Source organism: Chiloscyllium plagiosum, unplaced genomic scaffold, assembly GCF_037043375.1.
Source record: "Chiloscyllium plagiosum isolate Xiang-an unplaced genomic scaffold, Cpla_swu_hap1 HiC_scaffold_6, whole genome shotgun sequence".
Taxonomy (NCBI): domain Eukaryota; kingdom Metazoa; phylum Chordata; class Chondrichthyes; order Orectolobiformes; family Hemiscylliidae; genus Chiloscyllium; species Chiloscyllium plagiosum.
In genome coordinates this window covers 93078891-93098509 of record NW_028270144.1, presented here as the reverse complement: position 1 = coordinate 93098509, position 19619 = coordinate 93078891, and the positions used below count along the sequence as shown (strand labels likewise).

General features: G+C 42.0%; 1 protein-coding gene across 1 annotated transcript in view; it reads left to right on the top strand.

Annotated features, from left to right (window-relative positions):
- The first annotated feature begins 5369 nt into the window (after positions 1 to 5369).
- LOC122550779 (protocadherin Fat 4) overlaps positions 5370 to 19619 on the top strand; it is a 161829-nt gene continuing 147579 nt past the window's right edge. Inside the window, exon 1 of the mRNA XM_043692032.2 lies at positions 5370 to 5500. Within this exon, the coding sequence (XP_043547967.2) occupies positions 5441 to 5500 (60 nt within the window). The 5' untranslated portion in view covers positions 5370 to 5440. The remainder of the gene's footprint in view (positions 5501 to 19619) is intronic.

Sequence of the window (19619 nt, the reverse complement as noted above, 5' to 3'; positions counted from 1 at the left end):
TGGCTTACATGTAATTCCATTCCCACAACCAAGTGAGTCTTAACTGCCTTCTGAAATGGCACTAGCCAAAAGTCACGGGTAACTAGGAATCGGTAATAAGTGTTGGTCCAGCTGGCAACACCCATATCCCATGAATAAGTAACAAAATTAAACTTCCCTCCTATATTGCACCAACTGAATATCTTACAATTTTCTACTCTAGTGACTCTGCCAATATTCTTTACAGCTTGGAATTGGTCTCTAGTATTATTTCCTGGTTCTCATATCTCTGTCAAATTAATAGACTCACTAATAGAAATAGCAAATCACCCTGAAAGAAAACTGTTCCAACTCTGTATAGGTGTAAATTGTTCAGCTTGTACAAGTCTCATCTCCCAAATAATTGATCCCACTATCCCAAGAATCTAAAGTACCACCTTCTGTACCACCTCTCCAACCAGGGATGCACACGTTGACGTCTTCTTTCTAATTTCCTCCTTAGTGCCTTAAATTATGACCACAGAACTTGCACATACTGCTTTCTAACAAGGAATTTGGTACCAATGTGGACCATGCTCATTGGCTGCTCATCCTTCCTGGTTAGGGTGGTTTGCAACTGCTCCTTGATGCTGAGGAAACAATCTACTATCCCGGATTCTTGTTTGTAAGCACAGAATTGGCTGTCTGCTCCATTAACTATCAAAGCTCCTATCGCCATTTTTCCAGCTTTTTTGTGCTCCCTGTAATGTTGATGTGGCACCCTGCTCTTTACTTTGACTACGTTCCCCAGGTGAACCATTATTTACTTCAGTATTCAGATCTGTAGACTGTGTTAAGATTGAGATGTACTCAGGGGCCTTCTGCAGTACCTGACCGGTTATTCTGGTGGTCATCCATTTCATTTCCCTTGAACATCCTTGAGTTGTGGTTACCCACATCTGTAAATGCGTTACCCATGAAGCTCTGAACCTCACAGAAACATTGCAATGACATAAGCTGTCACTCAAACTCCAAAACCTGGAGATAACAACGCTTCCTGCAAATCTGATTGGACACCAGAAGTGTCTCGGATTTCCCATTTCTTTTTCATTATTAAATTCTGCATGATTTGTAGACTTCTACATGATAATTATTGTAGAATTCATTGCATTCAAGACCCTGAACTGAATTATGTTTCATATTGTTGGGGGTTTAATGTAACAGGATTGGCATCAAATAAACTAGTAATGACGACATTGGAAACAATTGATTGATGTACATAGTTCATTTGCCAGCAAGGAAAAGTACTGATTATAAAGAAGGTGAATGCTGTAATGTAACACCATGCCCAGATATGTTCATATTTGGAATGGAAAACATACAAAACTACTTTTCAGAAAAATTATTGTACCCAAAGACATACCAAAACATCAGTGGAAACTATTTCGGTTTGCTGAGCTTATTTAGGTTAGCAGTCGAGGCTGTTGCATGCAGCTCCATTCAAAGGTTCACATTCATAAAACATTCATTCCCATGTGTTGCCATTTACTCCATGAAGGATACATCAGCTATTAATCTGGATCCAGAGGGTGATTTGTATTTTAAATGCACTATTACTATATGAATAGCCTAATACCAAACATTTGCACAGTATTTTAAGCATACAGTAATTGTCTACTTGGATACTATTATTGTAGAGTTGGTAATGCTTGCTAAATCAAGAGGGTTACTGGTGAAAACTAAATTAGATATATTGCAAATCTACCTCAGTGCATGTATTTAGAAGAGTTGAGTGTCTCTTTATGTTTGTGCATTTCCCTTGCTCTTTCAAAACATTCTCCTGTTGTTATTAGTATCAACATGATTCATAACATTAGTTTCAAATCTCCACAAAAATGTGCTGGGCTTGGCTAGTAAAATAAGCCATATTTTTCATATTGTCAAAAATTGACAAGGCACCACAGCCTATAATAGCAGTGTAAAGTTTAAGCATTTCCCTAAAAAAAAAGCCATGTCTTTTCCAGAAAATGTTCTGTTCTAATTAAAGAATACCTTCAAAAAAGTTATGGGGCATTCTGATATACATGGAACACATATAGGGACTGTTCTCCTTGGGGAGCAGGAGGCTGAGAGGAGATTCAATAGAGGTTTTCAAATTCATGAGTGGGCTAGATAGAGCAGATAGGGAGAAAAATGAAAAGAAATAAATTTAAAGTGAGGTGCAACTGAAGGAAGGGTGATTTGAGAACTTTTTTTCTCACAGTGGGTTGTTAGAGTATGGAAGGCACTGTCTGGAAACTCAGCATAGTCACACAGTGACAGGGAAAGATAGTCTGCAGAGGCAGGATCTACTGAAGCATTCAAGAGGGCATTGGATGATTGTTTGGATAGAAATAACCTGTAGGGGTATGGGGAAAAGGTGGGAGATTGTCACTAGTTAATAGAATTGGGATAGGCATGATGGGCTGAATGGCCTATTTTTGGGCTGCAGCAATTCTGTGAAATATTAATGAGTTCTTTGAAATGGGAGACCGTCTCCCCTGCCAGAGTACTGCTAAGATGGTGCCCTTCAACATAGTTGTGATGCCATCCTGTAGCTAAAATTTTAGAAAAGGACTCATCCTATTGTTCAGGTAGACTTTAAAAATCTCATGTTGGTGGTGGGAGGTGCTATCAACAATACAGAAATGAATCATTCATCTCTCTTAACATGCACAAAATGTTTTCCACATAACAACCTTTACTTTAATTCAAAGTAATTCACTCTCTGTGAAGTGCTTCGAGATGTTTCTGAGAGATGTGAGTTGACGCTACTTAAATACAAATCTTTCTTTCCTCTTTATAACTGTGACATCTCTCCTCTCCGTTTCTTATGGCCTTTTTCAGTGAGCCTGTCAACAGCATGAATTATGGGAAGGTTGGTGCAAAGGGCCTGCCCCAGTAACGTGAAGCTAGGTCGAGCCTTGCAAGCTCATTTCACACAGTGACAGGGAAAGAAATCTTTTATCATAAAAGTCTGGGTTGAATGAAATCTGGTGAAAAGGGACTGTGATCTAACCTGCTGCATCTTTCAGTTCACTGCTTGGAAAAAAATTCATTCTTATCCCAAATCTAATTTATTGTCAATTCAGACAGCTACAAAATGTAATTAATTCCTCCTTAAGATACTGATGACTGACAACTTTATTGCCTATATTCCTTTCAGCTAAAAAAAAAAACCCAACTAAAAATACTCTTTTTAGAAAGTGGCTTTCACAGTCATATTTTCTCGTGTAGCTCACTAAAGCAATGTCAATGCAGAAGTACCACTGTAGGGAATTAAGTCATTGTGAACCATATCACTCATCCAAAGGACACTGTAATTTATTAATCTTTTTCATAAAAGATGATGGGCCTTAAATTGATAGTCCCTGAAAAGAGGTGCAGGTATCAGAGTGTGTGTTAGTACACTACAGGCGGGCCGTGTATCAATGATTACAGCTCCCAGTGGACACTAACTGGACTGTGGATTAGTTTTACATATCAGCAGGAGACCAATATTGTGAAGACTCATACTATTCCAAGCCAGCCTGCTCTGCTTAAAGCCAGACCGCACCCCCAATAGAGGTGTACTGAAACAGGATCTGATGATGGCAGTCATACAGGAAGAGACTCTAACACAGCAAATGCTGAAAAACAGGGGAAAGCACAGGTTCCAAAGTTTTCAGATGGGGCACTTGGAGTTCTTGGAAAGGAAGGATCAGGAGGCTATGTAGATGATCATGAGGGACATGGATAGGGTAAATAGCCAGAGCCTTTTCCCCAGGTTAAGGGAATCCAAAACTAGAGGGTATAGGTTTAATACGAGAGAGGAAAGATTTAAAAGGGTGGTGTGTGTATGGAATGAGCTGCCAGAGGGGTTGTGACGCTGGTACAATTATAACATTTAGGAGGTATCTGGATAGGTTGATGAATAAGAAGTATTTGTGGGATATGAGCCAAATGCTGGCAAATGGGATTAAATTAATTTAGAATATCTGGTTGGCATGGATGAGTCGGACTAAAAGGTCTGTTAACATGCTGCACATCTCTAGGACTCTATGAGTCTGTGACATGCTATAAGGCTGTGGGAGCAGATTGTCGTGGAGTTTAGTGTCTTAAAGACATGATTGCACTGAGCTCACATGAATGCTCAATGAATGCACTTTCAAATTTCATATCTTACTAACTGCAATATCAGCCTTAGTCTTTGCTCACTTGCAACACTTACTTGCCAATAATCTGTACAGTTAGGACTCATATCTGAATCTTATATGTTCAAACACAACCTCATACACATTGTATAGCTAAGAGCCTCACATTCATCTCCCAAATTGCACACGCCAGCTATTCAACCATGACATCATTCAAATATATTCACAACATTCACCGATGCACACAGCAAAGCAGTATAAAGTAACTGGAAGGGGCAAATGAATCCTGCATTTTCTATTACCCTTGCATGTCCTAATCCCAATGGACAGACCACTGCCTCCAAATATCCTGCATCTCAGAGAAAAGGCAACATTCTCCTCTTCGAATGTTCTACTCACCATGAGGATATTAACTAATTATTAGCACACTCTTGTATTTGATACCATTTTCTGACTGGCATTCTTTAAAAACAATGTTATGAAAAATAAACTAAGCACCTTCTCCTTTTGAATAAATCCATGCACAGCCGACAGCTTATAAAATGGCAGGAATTCAAACTGTGTATTGTCCAACCTGATCAGAATTTGGGATTTGTGCTACAGAAGTTTGTGACAGAAATTTGCATTAGAATAGAGGCTGAACATTAATCAAAGAGAGTTCCCATGGTCCAGACTGGTTTTGTAATTATAAGTGCAATTCAGCTAAATGAATAGGAAAAGATTGTTCAATGGACCACAGATAGGAAAACAGATAAGGGTTTTTTTTTTCCAGAAACAAGTGTGTCAAAGTTTTTCTTCTATGGAATGGCAACCTCCTCCATGCACCAGAATGTGTTCAGCACTAAAGAGCCGGTTTGTGGTTACTTTTTCGACCTGGAGACTTATGTGCTCTGAATAGCATTAAAAGCTGCATCCTGATCGTGCATCTGTTCAATTGTGAATACTTGAATATGTAAATAAATGTCTGCATTCGTGGGAGGTATGCCATTGACTGAAAGAACTGTAACTGGACCCACGGATGCTGAATTCCTGGTACTGCTCACTGTTACTGCAGTAGGATTGTATGCCCAGAGCAAACAGTTTATTTGCTTAGGATTTACTCTGCCTTGTGCCTCACTCCTTCAGCAATTACACAGGCTTATTCAGATCCACACTGCTTGGCAGGATTAGACCCAGTGCAGGAGGAAATGGCACACTCTCAAACAGTTCTGAGTTATGACTGAAATTTTAACATGCACTGGAAAGCTTAATAGAGGTGAACGGGGAAGGTGTGAGCTTTGAACGCAATCAGTGTTCATTGAACAGAACTAATGGATTGCTGGAGATGCTGTGGTATAAGTCTGAAAATTCTCATTCTACTGGTTCTTCAGGTGGGTACTTTCATTAGACATTATAACATCAGATTGCTGATCAGAAAACATTGTCAGAACTAATTTCTTAACTTCCTTTATCATGTGCCTTACCAGTGTGTCATGTACCTCTGCATACAAGGCCAGTACTTCAGCTCTTTTGTTTTACTTATGCAACAGGCAGTTCTGTGCGTTGTCTGCTTAGCTCTAATTAGTTTTCTAAGTGCATTAATAAGCTGTCCCTCAGTTCTGGTGCATGTTATGACTTGTAGGAATCAGCTAATCAACGCCAATCATTTTAAAAGTGATTCAATATTATACTGCTCTGAGACTTTGTTTTTAAAGTGGTGCCTTGATGCGGTGTTCTTTGGACTTCTAATGTTTTAGACTTGTTTCAGACTTATTTGTTGTTCTGATAATTTTAGATCAACCTAAGTAGATTATATATTGGAAAGAGAATGGGATAAAGATTACATTTTATACAATCCCATCATGTATATTGTGGTAATAGTAATTTACTGTTGGTCCTGCATTTGTTGCTTCTCCTTGTCTCATTCCTGTGCTTTGCAGAAGTTCAGTTTGTTGATGGTTGCCATGGCTGGTGAGCAGAGTAAAACTAGATGTTGTTACGTAACACTCATCTAACCTTGACCTGTTTGAATTCATAAAATCATTTGATCATGACTTAACACTTTGAGGGCTGCTATTCTGTCATGGCTTGTGGCAATGCTAAGTTGAAGAGTTCAACTAGAAATAGAAGGATTAGGACAGCTCAAAGTGAATAGAGCACATGCCAATCTATCTATATGATTTGAATGAAAATCTGATGATGCTGACTAATTATTGCATCAAAACAGTAACTTCTTATCTCTTCTACTGTAATTTTCCACTTCGAATCAGTGACAAATGTCACATGGTCATAAAGTTGGTTGAATGCAAACTTGATGGACTGCTGCAGATTCATTCTGATGCTGTTGCTGATACTGAAACTCTGGATCTGGCTGGTTGTTTAAACACAGAAATCAAAAAATATCAGATAGGTTTATGGCTTTGCACCAATTCACATTTCTTAGAAGCTCAGATTTAAATGTTTAGGAAAAACACTGCCTTTTTAACATTTTCTGGCATTTATAAACTTTGAACACAATAACCTTTTTAGTCCAATTCAGTAAATAGCCATCCTTATCATTAGAAAAACAATATTAATCAGCTGGTTGATTGAAGGTAGCTATTTACTGTTGATCTAAAGCTGATGCAATCTGTGTTTTAGGTTCATACCAGAAAAAGGTCAATCCCATTATAGGGATGCTGATATGGGCAGAATGAGCTAATTTACAATTTACTTTTACTGGTAAAATAACCTTTCTAATTAATTTCAAATGACCCTGCATTTAATTTAGCAGGTGTTCCAATTCTAGACAATTATGTTGAGTTGCTTCCATTTTTCATGTTTTGTTTGCTTCCCAAACTGGATTCATACCAAATGCAGTATCCCGTGTGGACTGAGCCACACAGGTGTGAAATGTTTCAGATTTGCTCCCAATCTGTGCTGAGGTAACTTCCCTCAAGCAGCAGGATGGCATAGTGTCACAATTCCTAGCTAAACAATAAGCAACCTATCAGCTCAAAACCACTGTCCAGTGTCTGAAGGCACTGGGAGGAGGCAATAATGGATATGGCTGGGATGACTCTGTTGTTTTATAGCTTGCAGGAATAGAAGCTAATGGCACCCATGCAAACAAAGTCATTATCAGAGAAAAGAATTAATATTCTTAACTGAACTAATGCTGTCTCAAAGGCATGGCAACCACATTGACCACATTAGTTCCAGCCGAAGAGTAACTGGAATGAGAAGATTGAGGTAGGTGGGAGGTGAGCTTGCTTCAGTATAAAAAGTAATGGCTGGCTTAAGTTTCAGTCTTGGGGCTTGTTGATTCATGATCCCCACATAAATCCCCTCTGAGCAGAGGTAGAGATGAGGGCAACTAAAGCAGGAGAGTATCAAGTTGTCCTTGGCCTTGCAGCTTAATGATGAGGATGGTCTTTGGGAGGATTTTGTAGGAGAGAAGGGAGACTGCACATGATGACTTGCTTTGAGTGACCCCATTTGCAGGTTTCTCTTCCACTGAACCTTGAAAGTAACTTGTGCACTTACTTTAGGGCTCCCCTTCTTCCTTTCCACCAATTGTTGTCCTGCTGAAGCTGATGGAGAGCTGTTATAATATCAATCAGCCTCAGTTCAAATAGCATAATGATGGGGATCAAGTTAGCACACATTACTGAACGAGAAATTCAGAAACTTGAACCAATTATTCAGAGACGTGAATTTAAAATCCATCATAATAGCTGAGGAATTTAAGTTCAGTTGAATATCATTCATTGGCAACTTTCCACTTTATGAAATGAGTGAGCAAAGGTGAACAGCAACTTGAGTATCGTGGTAAAATGTGAAATTTTCAATTTTGGCAGTAAATATTAAAATAAAAGTATCTAAATGGTGAGAAATTAGGGTTCTGAGATGTGGAGAGATCCAGGTGTCCTCTGCATGCTTCACAATATTCCTGAAGGGCTCATGCCCGAAACATCGATTTTCCTGCTCCTTGGATGCTGCCTGACCTGCTGCGTTTTTCCAGCAACACATTTTCAGCTCTGCATCACAATATGTTAGTATTCACATCCAGCAAGCAATTACAAAGGAATATTTCCATTGATGTGAGGGGAAACGAATACAATAGTGGGGAGGTTATGCTTCTATTAAACAGGACACTGGTTTGATTGTGTCTGATGTATGTGCATAACATTGGTCACCTTTGGAGTTTAATTTAGATAAATGTAGGTGCTGCATTTTGGGAAAGCAGATCTTAGCAGGTCTTATACACTTAATGGTAAGGTCCCAGGGAATGTTACTGAACAAAGAGACCAGCTCCTCGAAAATGGAGTCGCAGGTAGATAGGATAGTGAAGAAGGCATTTGGAATGCTTTCCTTTATTGATCAGAGTATTGAGTACAGGAGTTGGGAGGTCATGTTGCAGCTGTACAAGACATTGGTTAGGCCACTTGTGGAATATTGCATGCAAATCTGGTCTCTATTGGAAGGATGTTGTGAAACTTGAAAGGGTTCAGAAAAGATTTACAAAGATGATGCCAGGGTTGGATGACTTAAGCAATAGGGACTGGCTGAACAGGCTGGGTCTGTTTTCCCTGGAGCGTCAGAGGCTGAGGGGTGACCTTATAAAAGTTTATAAAATCATGAGGGGCATGGATAGGATAAATAAACAAAGTCATTTCCATGGGGTGGGGGAGTCAAGAACTAGAGAGCATAGGTTTAGGGTGAGAGGGGAAAGATATAAAAGAGACCTAAGGGGCAACTTTTTCATGCAGAGGATGGTACTTGTATGGAATGAGCTGCCAGAGGAAGTGATGGGGGCTGGTACAATTGCAACATTTAAAAGGCATCTGGATAGGTATATGAATAGGAAGGGTTTGGAGGGATATGGGCCGGATGCTGGCAGGTGGGACTAGATTGGGTTGGGATATCTGGTCGGCATGGATGAGTTGGACCGAAGGGTCTGTTTCTGTGCTGTACACCTCTATGACTCTATGACTCTTACCTATTTAAGGAAAGATGCAAACACATTGGAGGCAGTTCAGAGAATGTTTATCAGACTAATACCTGGAAAAGGCAGGTTGTCCTCTGTGTTGGACAGGCTAGATTTGCAGCTGCTGGAGTTTAGAAGTGTAAGGGGTAACTTGATTGAAATACATAAAATTCTGAAGGCTCTTGACAGGGTAGATGTGGAGAGGATAATTTCTCTTGTAGGATAACTCTTTAATTGATGGTCACTGTTTAAAGTCAGGGTCACCATTTATAACAGGGATGAGGTGATTTCTTTTTCTGTCAGAGGATCAGTAAGTCTTTGAAACTCTCTTATTGAAAAGTGGTGGAAGTTGAATCCTTGACTAATTTTAAGGCAGAGTCAGATAGATTCTTATTAAAGCAGAGTTAAAGGTTATCAGGGTATACAGGAAAGTGAATATGAGAGTACAATCAGATCAGTCATAACCTTATTGAAGTCAGAGATGGGCAGGTGGAAAATACAAAGCAAACTTCCTCCATTTTAATTATGAAGAGGAAGAGGTAGAATCCCCTCCATCATTTGGATTCTTTTGGACAAAATCAACTCAATCCTAAATATCTTTTCTGAGTACTAGCAAAATATTGTGGATGCTGGAGATCTGAAACAAAAACATAAAATGCTGGAAAAACTGAGCAGGTGTGGCAGCATCTGTGGAGAGAGAAACAGAATTGACGTCTAAGGCCAATGGCTGTTTAAAGAGCATCATTTCCGCACTTGCACTTTCTTAAAAATCAGCCAAGTTTGAGAACTGAGCAGTTGATGCATTTTTTTCTCTTTCAAATGCGAAGAATGTATGTTAAGTTTGAGTAAGTTGTTGAAAGCGCAATGAGAGTTTAGATTTAATTTACTTCATGTACTACCTCCTGTTTGACAGATATGTTGATGTCAGAATGACTACACCATCTAATTTGATTTTCTCCTTTGGTGAGTGTGTTCAGGTTAGAGAAAGTGGAATTTGATGCTTCTGGTTATATCCTTGCAGAAAGGGGGATCTTTTGTTTTGCTCTGTACAGAAATTATATTTCTGGCTGCACACATAATGTTGAGTTTCCAAAGGTAAAGCTGTCTGCAGAAATAAAATATCATCCAATCATGAGACTTCATTCTGTGCTTGTAGTTCCGAGTTAGTTTTTAGTAAGGTATTGAGCAAAATTGATAGCAAATAATAAAAATAAATCCTTGAGATATTCTGGGTGAACAATTTGAAACAGAAAACTTGTTATCAGTCCATCATTTATTTGTGAAATATCTAAAAATATATTCCATTACGTCTTTTTCTTTAGATTAACATTTTTTACACAATGTATAAATTACTATTCAATAACCTGTCAGTCCTGGAGAGGAATTGACTTAGACTTGTGTAAACAAGTGTAGGTCAACAACCACAAAGTAAATGCTTAACGAAATACTGATCTGAAAGTAGAATCCAGAGGAGTAGCTATCCTTCTCCTGGCTCCATAATAAAACTGTAGGGCTGCTGTTGGTTTATTCCCACCGTCTGCCTAACCTCCCAAACACCTCCTTGTCCCCTCCCAACCACCACACTGCCCCAACAACCTTGGAGGCAGGGATTTCCAATGGGATATCTATAAGCAGTTCACCAGTTCTGAGCAGTTGACTAAATTGGAGTAGATTGTCAATGCCCTGGGATTTCCATGATGCTGACAGTCTACCCTACTTCCTCACTGAGGCCAAAACCTGGTGGGGCCTCTTCCTGCCCACAGCCTGAGGTGTTCACATTGTTCCTCCTGCCTGTGCTGCTCACTTTGATGATGCTCCAGAAGTGACCTGTTCATTAGCTGATTAGATTCAATTCCTCAATGCTCTCCCAACTGCCACCATGATCTGTGCAAAGTCCCTTTCAAAAAACACCTACCACCTCCACACATTCCCAGCTGCCTCATTGTCTCTGCTAACTCCACCACCTCACCTCCCCAACCCCCACATTGCCAGTTTGGGAACCCTCTCCTAACCCCCACTCAGACCCCCCTTGCTAACTGCCACCATGATAGCTTTACAATGACCAACTTGACCTTCTTCATAATCGCTACCTTTACTTGTGCAACTGCAATCTTGGCCTACTAGTCTAACCATTAGCCTCCTCCATGCCTCATCTCTGGCCACAAATCCCATCCTATACCATGTCACATTCCAGCTGCCTGAATCCCATTTGCCTCAGTTGTGGATTACTTCTAATTCTGGTCACTCTAATATTCTGATATATCTTCTGTTTCCCTTTCCCAATCATGACCACGCCTAGTTGCATCCTGTTTCTCTTTAAGGACCTACCTCCATTACTAGAAACAGCCCAGCCATCAAAACCTGATCACCAGAGAGCTCCCTACACCCTGAATCTATCCATTCCATTGAAAGAATTACTCCCTGTATCCACTTCTGCCAGCCTTAAAGTTTCTAGCTCTGTGATTTTCCTAAAACTATGCCATATTCTCTGACAAGATGTGTTAATTAATTATTTCTAAATTAAATTTGCAAAATAAAATCTTTCCTTCTTTAAATCAACTGTGACATAGTCACTAAGGGGAGGGGGTCAGTTAGCTCAGTTGGCTGGATAGCTGGTTTGCAGTGCAGGGTAAAGCCAACAGCATGCTTCAATTCCTATACTGGCTGAGGCTACCACAAAGGTCCCACCTTCTCAACCTAGTCCCTTGCCTGAGGTGTGGTGACCCTCAGGTTAAACCACCAGTAGTCATCTCTGTCGTGAAAGAAGAGCCCATGGTCTGCTCCGACTGTGGCACTTTTACCTTACTGAAGTTACTTAGAGCTGAAAATGTGTTGCTGGAAAAGCGCAGCAGGTCAGGCAACATCCAAGGAACAGGAGAATTGACGTTTCGGGCATGAGCCCTTCTTCAGGAATGAGGAAAGTATGTCCAGCAGGCTAAGACAAAAGGTAGGGAGGAAGGACTTGGGGGAGGGGCTTTGGAAATGCGATAGGTGGAGGGAGGTCAAGGTGAGGGTGATAGGCCGGAGTGGGGTGGGGGTGGAGAGGTCAGGAAGATGATTGCAGGTTAGGAAGGCGGTGCTGAGTTCGAGGGATTTGACTGAGACAAGGTGGGGGGAGGGGAAATGAGGAAACTGGAGAAATCTGAGTTCATCCCTTGTGGTTGGAGGGTTCCCAGGCAGAAGATGAGGCACTTTCCTCCAACCGTCGTGTTGCCATGGTCTGGCGATGGAGGAGTCCAAGGACCTGCATGTCCTTGGTGGAGTGGGAGGGGGAGTTAAAGTGTTGGGCTACGGGGTGGTTGGGTTGGTTGGTCCGGGTGTCCCAGAGGTGTTCTCTGAAACGTTCCGCAAGTAGGCGGCCTGTCTCCCCAATATAGAGGAGGCCACATCGGGTGCAGCGGATGCAATAGATGATGTGTGTGGAGGTGCAGGTGAATTTGTGGCAGATATAGAAGTGTCCCTTGGGGCCTTGGAGGGAAGTAAGGGGGGAGGTGTGGGCGAAAGTTTTGCATTTCTTGCGGTTGCAGGGGAAGGTGCCGGGAGTGGAGGTTGGGTTGGTGGGGGGTGTGGACCTGACGAGGGAGTCACGGAGGGAGTGGTCTTTTCGGAACGCTGATAGGGGAGGGGAGGGAAATATATCACTGGTTGTGGGGTCCGTTTGGAGGTGGCGGAAATGACGGTGGATGATACATTGTACATGGAGGTTGGTGGGGTGGTATGTAAGGACCAGTGGGGTTCTGTCCTGGTGGCGGTTGGAGGGGCGGGGCTCAAGGGCGGAGGAGCGGGAAGTGGAAGAGATGCGGTGGAGGGCATCGTCGACTACGTCAGGCGGGAAATTGCGGTCCTTGAAGAAGGAGGCCATCTGGGTTGTACGGTTTTGGAACTGGTCCTCCTGGGAGCAGGTGCGGTGGAGATGAAGGAATTGGGAATACCCTCCCCCCACCTTGTCTCAGTCAAATCCCTCGAACTCAGCACCGCCTTCCTAACCTGCAATCATCTTCCTGACCTCTCCGCCCTATCACCCTCACCTTGACCTCCCTCCACCTATCGCATTTCCAAAGCCCCTCCCCCAAGTCCCTCCTCCCTACCTTTTTTCTTAGCCTGCTGGACACACTTTCCTCATTCCTGAAGAAGGGCTTATGCCCGAAACGTCGATTCTCTTGTTCCTTGGCTGCTGCCTGACCTGCTGCGCTTTTCCAGCAACACATTTTCAGCTCTGATCTCCAGCATCTGCAGCCCTCACTTTCTCCTTGAAGTCACTTAGAGCCTAGATAATGCCACCACGGAGGCCATATGCTTTAGGAATGCTACCCTTTGATAAAAGTAGTTGTTCCTCTCATGTGCTGCCTCCCTGAAGTTGTGAAAGAGTTTCTAGTGGTTCAGAAAGTTTGCACCACTTTTCAATACAGGAGTGCAATGAAGATTGATCTAGCTCAAAAGGATCCCCATTAGGATTGATATCATAGGGTATGGTGGACTTTGGGTAAAAATTATACCTGCTCTTTTTATTATTATATGTTTTCTATTTTACAAAACTAGGTTTGTCTTGGTAATGCTTAAAGAAATCCTGTGCTTAAAAGCTTAGTCGTTATCAAGGAAATATTATCTATCAGTAAGACTGTTGTCGAAATTGGACTGTGAAGAAACAATTGCTTTCCAAAACAAACACAAATATCACCAGTAGTAATGGGTGCTGCCCTGATAATTAGGAAATTAAGGGGGTAGCTCTACAATTCCGTAGCGTCATTGGAGAGCCATGTTTACACGTGTACATACGTTTGGAGATAGGGACTACACTCGATCGCTAACACACTGATCTGCATTCGTGATACCCCACATGGATTACGGAAGAAACCTTGAAGTAATCACCTCCCAAATATCAACGACACAAATCCCAGAAACATCTGATATACACAGACGGCCAGCACAAAATAAGTGACCATGTACAAAAACAAATGCTGACTTTACTGTAGTACCGATCTGTATGGAATGCTATAACATTTAGTCTGAAAAGGGGTTTATCCAGTTTCTAAAAGTGAAAATTGAAATATCGTTCTTTACAATACTTTATAATTTCAATATTTCACCTTTTTTTGCCAGATGCAAAAGGATGTTTCTGGCACATGTGATCTACTCCCACAGATCATCATCATTAAATCAGGCCTGATTGAGTATTCTTAGGAACAAGTGAAAAATTTATTTTTCCAATGCTTGTGTGACAAAGGCTGAACTGTTTATTTCATTAACCAAAGTGTCACATTGTGTCTTTGATGTAAAGATGTTATCAACTATTCGATAGTTGATGTAAATAGTAGTTTTTCTCCTTTGTGTTGGATAATCTGTGTTTTTTCCTGGTTTAGGAGTTCTTCCCAATACTTTTGTGCTCAAGGTGAGTAAACTGTTAACATTAACACAGCTTAGCCCTCTGTAAACTGAAAAGCTCTGTTATAAGCTGTGAGTGGGTCAGTACACTATGCGATTAACAATTATCCTCTGGCTTTGGGCATATTACACATTAGATTCTGTGATGGATAAGGATTCCTCACAATGAAAATCATAAAGTTTCTATATTTTAATATCTATGAGGTATACTGGGTGACTGCACACAAAATGTAACCTGCCAGTAATCTGCCTTATGTTTTACATTAAAAAATGGAAATTTCCAATAGAGATGATAACCCTTTCATGGGGGCAGGTGATTACTGAGTAGTCTTGTTGCTGGACTAGTAATCCAGAGATTTAGGTAATGTTCTGGGACTTGGGTTAAAATCCTACAATGAGAGGTAGTAGAATTTAAATTCATAAAGGAAAATCTAGAATTGTAAGCCCAAGATGACCACTAAACTTTGTCATTTGTCATAAAACCCCATATGATTCACTAATCCCTGTATAGTGAAAGGACCTGCTATACATGTACCTCCAGACGTAGATGGATCACCAAGCATTAACAAAGACATTGGAAAAAAATAACAGCAAACACAGCCCTCTCAAGCCTGCAAAGTCCTCTTTCCTAACATCTGGGGAAGATTGGGAGAGTTGTTTCACAGACTAGGCAAGCAATAGCCTGAATTAGTCATCCTCATGAAATCATACCTTTACAAAATGTCCTAGATACTACTATCATACCTCTGGGTACGTCTTATTAAGGGGCTTGCTTAGCTCAGTTGGATGACTGATTTGCTATGCAAACTGACACAACAACACTGGTTCAATTCCTGCACTGGCTGTGATTACCATGGAGGAGTCTTCTTCTCAACCTCTCCCCTTGCCTGAGGTGTGATGACCCTCAGGTTAAAGTACGACCAGTCACCTCACTCTAATGAAAGTGCAGGCCTATGGTCTGGTAGGACTGTGGCAACTTTACCTTTACTTGTACCACTGACAAGACATTCCCAATAGAAGTGGTGGCATAGTGGTGTACAATATAGAACATAGAACATTACAGCGCAGTACCGGCCCTTCGGCCCTCGATGTTGCGCCGCCCTGTCATACTAATCTGAAGCCCATCCCACCTAAACTATTCCATGTACGTCCATATGCCTGTCCAATGACGACTTAAATGCACTTAAACTTGGCGAATCTACTACCGTTGCAGGCAAAGCATTCCATACCCTTACTACTCTCTGAGTAAAGAAACTCTGACATCTGTCTTATACTTATCTCCCCTCACTTTAAGGTTGTGCCCCCTCGTGTTTGCCGTCCCCATACTTGGAAAAAGGCTCTCCCTGTCCACCCTATCTAAACCTCTGATTATCTTGTATGTCTCTATTAAGTCACCTCTCAACCTTCTTCTCTCTAACGAGAACAGCCTCAAGGCCCTCAGCCTTTCCTCGTAAGACATTCCTTCCATACCAGGCAACATCCTAGTAAATCTCCTCTGCACCCTTTCCAAAGCTTCCACATCCTTCTTATAATGCGGTGACCAGAACTGTACGCAATGCTCCAAGTGTGGCCGTACCAGAGCTTTGTACAACTGCAGCATAACTTCATGGTTCCGGAACTCAATCACTCTATTAATAAAGGCCAAAACACTGTATGCCTTCGTAACAACCCTGTCAATCTGGGTGGCAACTTTCAGGGATCTGTGTACATGGACACAGAGATCTCTCTGCTCATCTGCACTCCCAACAAACCTACCATTAGCCCAGTACTTTGCATTCCGATTACTCCGGCCAAAGTGTATCACCTCACACTTGCCCACATTAAACTCCATTTGCTACTCTCAGCCCAGCTCTGCATCCTATCTATGTCTCTCTGCAACCTACTACATCCTTCGTCACTATCCACAACTCCACCGACCTTAGTGTCATCTGCAAGTTTACTAACCCACCCTTCTAAGCCCTCATCCAGGTCATTTATAAAAATGACGAACAGCAGTAGACCCAACACTGACCCTTGCGGTACGCCGCTAGTAACTGGACACCAAGATGAACATGTTCCATCAACGACAACCCTCTGTTTTCTTTCAACAAGCCAATTACTAATCCAAACTGCTATGTCTCCCACAATCCCATTCCTCCGCATTTTGCACTATAGCCTACTGTGGGGAACCTTATCGAATGCCTTGCTGAAATCCATGTCCACCACATCAACCGGTTTACTCTCATCTACCTGTTTGGTCACTTTGTCAAAAAACTCAATAAGATTCGTTAGGCATGACCTACCCTTCACAAAACCATGCTGATCAGATTATTCTTTTCTAGATGGTTATAAATCCTATCTCTTATAACCTTTTCCAACACTTTACCAACAACTGAAGTGAGACTCACTGGTCTATAATTACCAGGGTTGTCTCTACTACCCTTTTTGAACAAGGGAACCACATTTGCTATCCTCCAGTCCTCAGGCACTATTCCTGTAGACAATGACGATTTGAAGATCAATGCCAAAGGCTCGGCAATCTCCTCCCTGGCTTCCCAGAGGATCCTAAGATAATTCCCATCCGGCCGAGGGGACTTGTCTATTTTCACACTCTGCAGGATTTCTAATACCTCTTCCTTGTGAACCTCAATCTCTTCTAGTCTAGATGCAAGTATCTCTGTATCTTCCTCACCAACATTTTCATTTTCTATAGTGAACACTGTCGAAAAATATTTATTTAGTGCTTCCCCTATCTCCTCTGACTCCACACACAACTTCCCACTATTATCCTTGATTGGCCTTAATTGAACTCTCGTCATTCTTTTATTCCTGACATACCTATGAAAAGCCTTAGGGTTAACTCTGATCCTATCCGCCTACACCTTCTCATGTCCCCTCCTGACTCTTCTGAGCTCTGTTTTTAGGTCTTTCCTAACTTCCTTGTAACCCTCAAGCGCCCTAATTGAGTTTTCACATTTTGACCTAACATAAGCCACTTTCTTCTTCTTGACCAGGGATTCCACTTCCTTAGTAAACCATGGCTCATGCGTTCTATATCTTCCTCCCTTCCTGACAGGTACATACTTATCTAGGACACACAGGAGCTTTTCCTTGAGTAAGCTCCACATTTTTAATGTGCTCATCCCCTGCAGTTTCCTTCCCCATTCTACACTTGCTAAATCTTTCCTAATTGCATCGTAATTTCCCTTGCCCCAGCTGTAACTCCTGCTCGGTGGAGTACACCTATCCCTTTCCATCACTAAAGTAAACTTGACAGAATTGTGATCGCTGTCTCCAAAGTGCTCACCTACTTCCAAATCTAACACCTGGCCAGGCTCGTTACCCAGTACTAAATCTAAAGTGGCTTCGCCCCTTGTAGGCCTGTCTACATACTGTGTCAGGAAGCCCTCCTGCACACACTGGACAAACACTGACCCATCTATAGTACTCGTACTGTAGTGATCCCAGTCAATATTTGGATAGTTGAAGTCCCCCGTGACAACTACCCTGCCTCTCTCACTCCTATCGAAAATCATCTTTGCTATCCTCCAGTAATGTGGGAACTGCCAAAGGAGAGCTCAACATTAACTCCGAACCCCATGAAACCCCATGAAGTAAACCTCCCTATTGATTACCACATTCCATTCACCCTCAGCTTATGAATCAGTCCTCTTCCACACTGAACAGGACTTAGAGAAAGCACTGAAGGTGGATAAGTGCAGAATGTACCCAAGGTGATCAGAGTGACTGAGCTGGTCAGGTCCTAAAGGCCATAGCTGCTATCCTGGGTCTGCAGCAGGTGTTGAAGGAACCAACAAGAGGAAAAAACATACTTGACCTCACTCTTACCAACCTGCCAGCTTTGGTTTTGGTAAGTGTGACTCGGCACAATCCTTGCAGAGACAAAGATCTGCCCTCACGTTGATAATACCTTACTTACATTGTGATATGTGGTCCTAACATCATGTTAAATTGGATAGACTTTGAAACTATCTAGCAAGTCAAGACTGGGTATCATGAGGTGCTATGGGCCATCAACAGCAGCAGGATTATACTCCAGCACAATCCGTAACCTCACGGCCCAGCATATTCCCCACTCAACCATCACCAACAAGCTAGGGGATCGAGCCTGGTTCAATGGAGAGTGCAGGAGGGCATGCCTGGAGCAGCATCAGGCATAACTAAAAATTGGGTGTCAACCTGGTGAAGCTACCAAACAGGACTACTTGCCTGCTAAACAGCGTAAGCAGCACGTGATAGACAGAGGTATGAGGTCCCACAACTAATGGATCAGCTCAAAGATTTGCAGTCCTACACATCCAGTAGTGAATGGTGGGAGATGATTAAGCAACTCACTGGAGGAGGAGTCTTCACAAATATTCCCATCCGCAATGATGGGAGAGCCCAGCACATCAAGATAAGGCTGAAGTACTGACAACGATCTTTAGCCAGAAGCACTGAGTGGATGAACCATCTCAGCCTCCCCCAGCGATCCCCAGTGACCCAGATGTTGGTCTTCAGCTGATTGGATTCACATCATGTGATAGCAAGAAACAGTTGGTGGCACTGGATACTTCAAAGGCTCTAGGTACTAACAATATTCCAACAATTGTACTGAAGACTTGTGTTCAAGAATTTTGCCATACCCATGCCAAGCTATTCCAATAGATCTACAATACTGACATTTACCCAGCAAGGTGAAAATTGTCCTAAGTATATCCTATACATAAAAGCAAGACAAATCCAAACAGGGCAATTTCCACCTCATCAGTCTACTCTTGATCATCAGCGATGGAAGATATCGTTAACAGTGCTATCAGGCAACACTTGCTTAAAAATAACCTCTTCACTAATGCACAGTTTGGGTTCCACCAGAGTCACTCAGCTCCTCACCTCATTATAGATTTGGTTCAAACATAGAGGAGCTGAATTCCAGAGATGGAGCCCTCGAAATTAAGGCTGCATTTCAGTGAGAATGGCATGAATGACCTCTAGCAAAAGTGGAATTAATGGGTAAACTCTCTGTTCTTTGGAGTCATAGCTGCATGCAGGAAGATGGTTGTGGTTTTTGGAGGTCAGTCACCTCAGCTCCAGGTCATCTCTACAGGAGTTTCCCAGGGTACTGTCTGAGGCCCAACCAGCTCCAGCTGCCTCATTAATCAGCCACTGGAAAGAAGCTC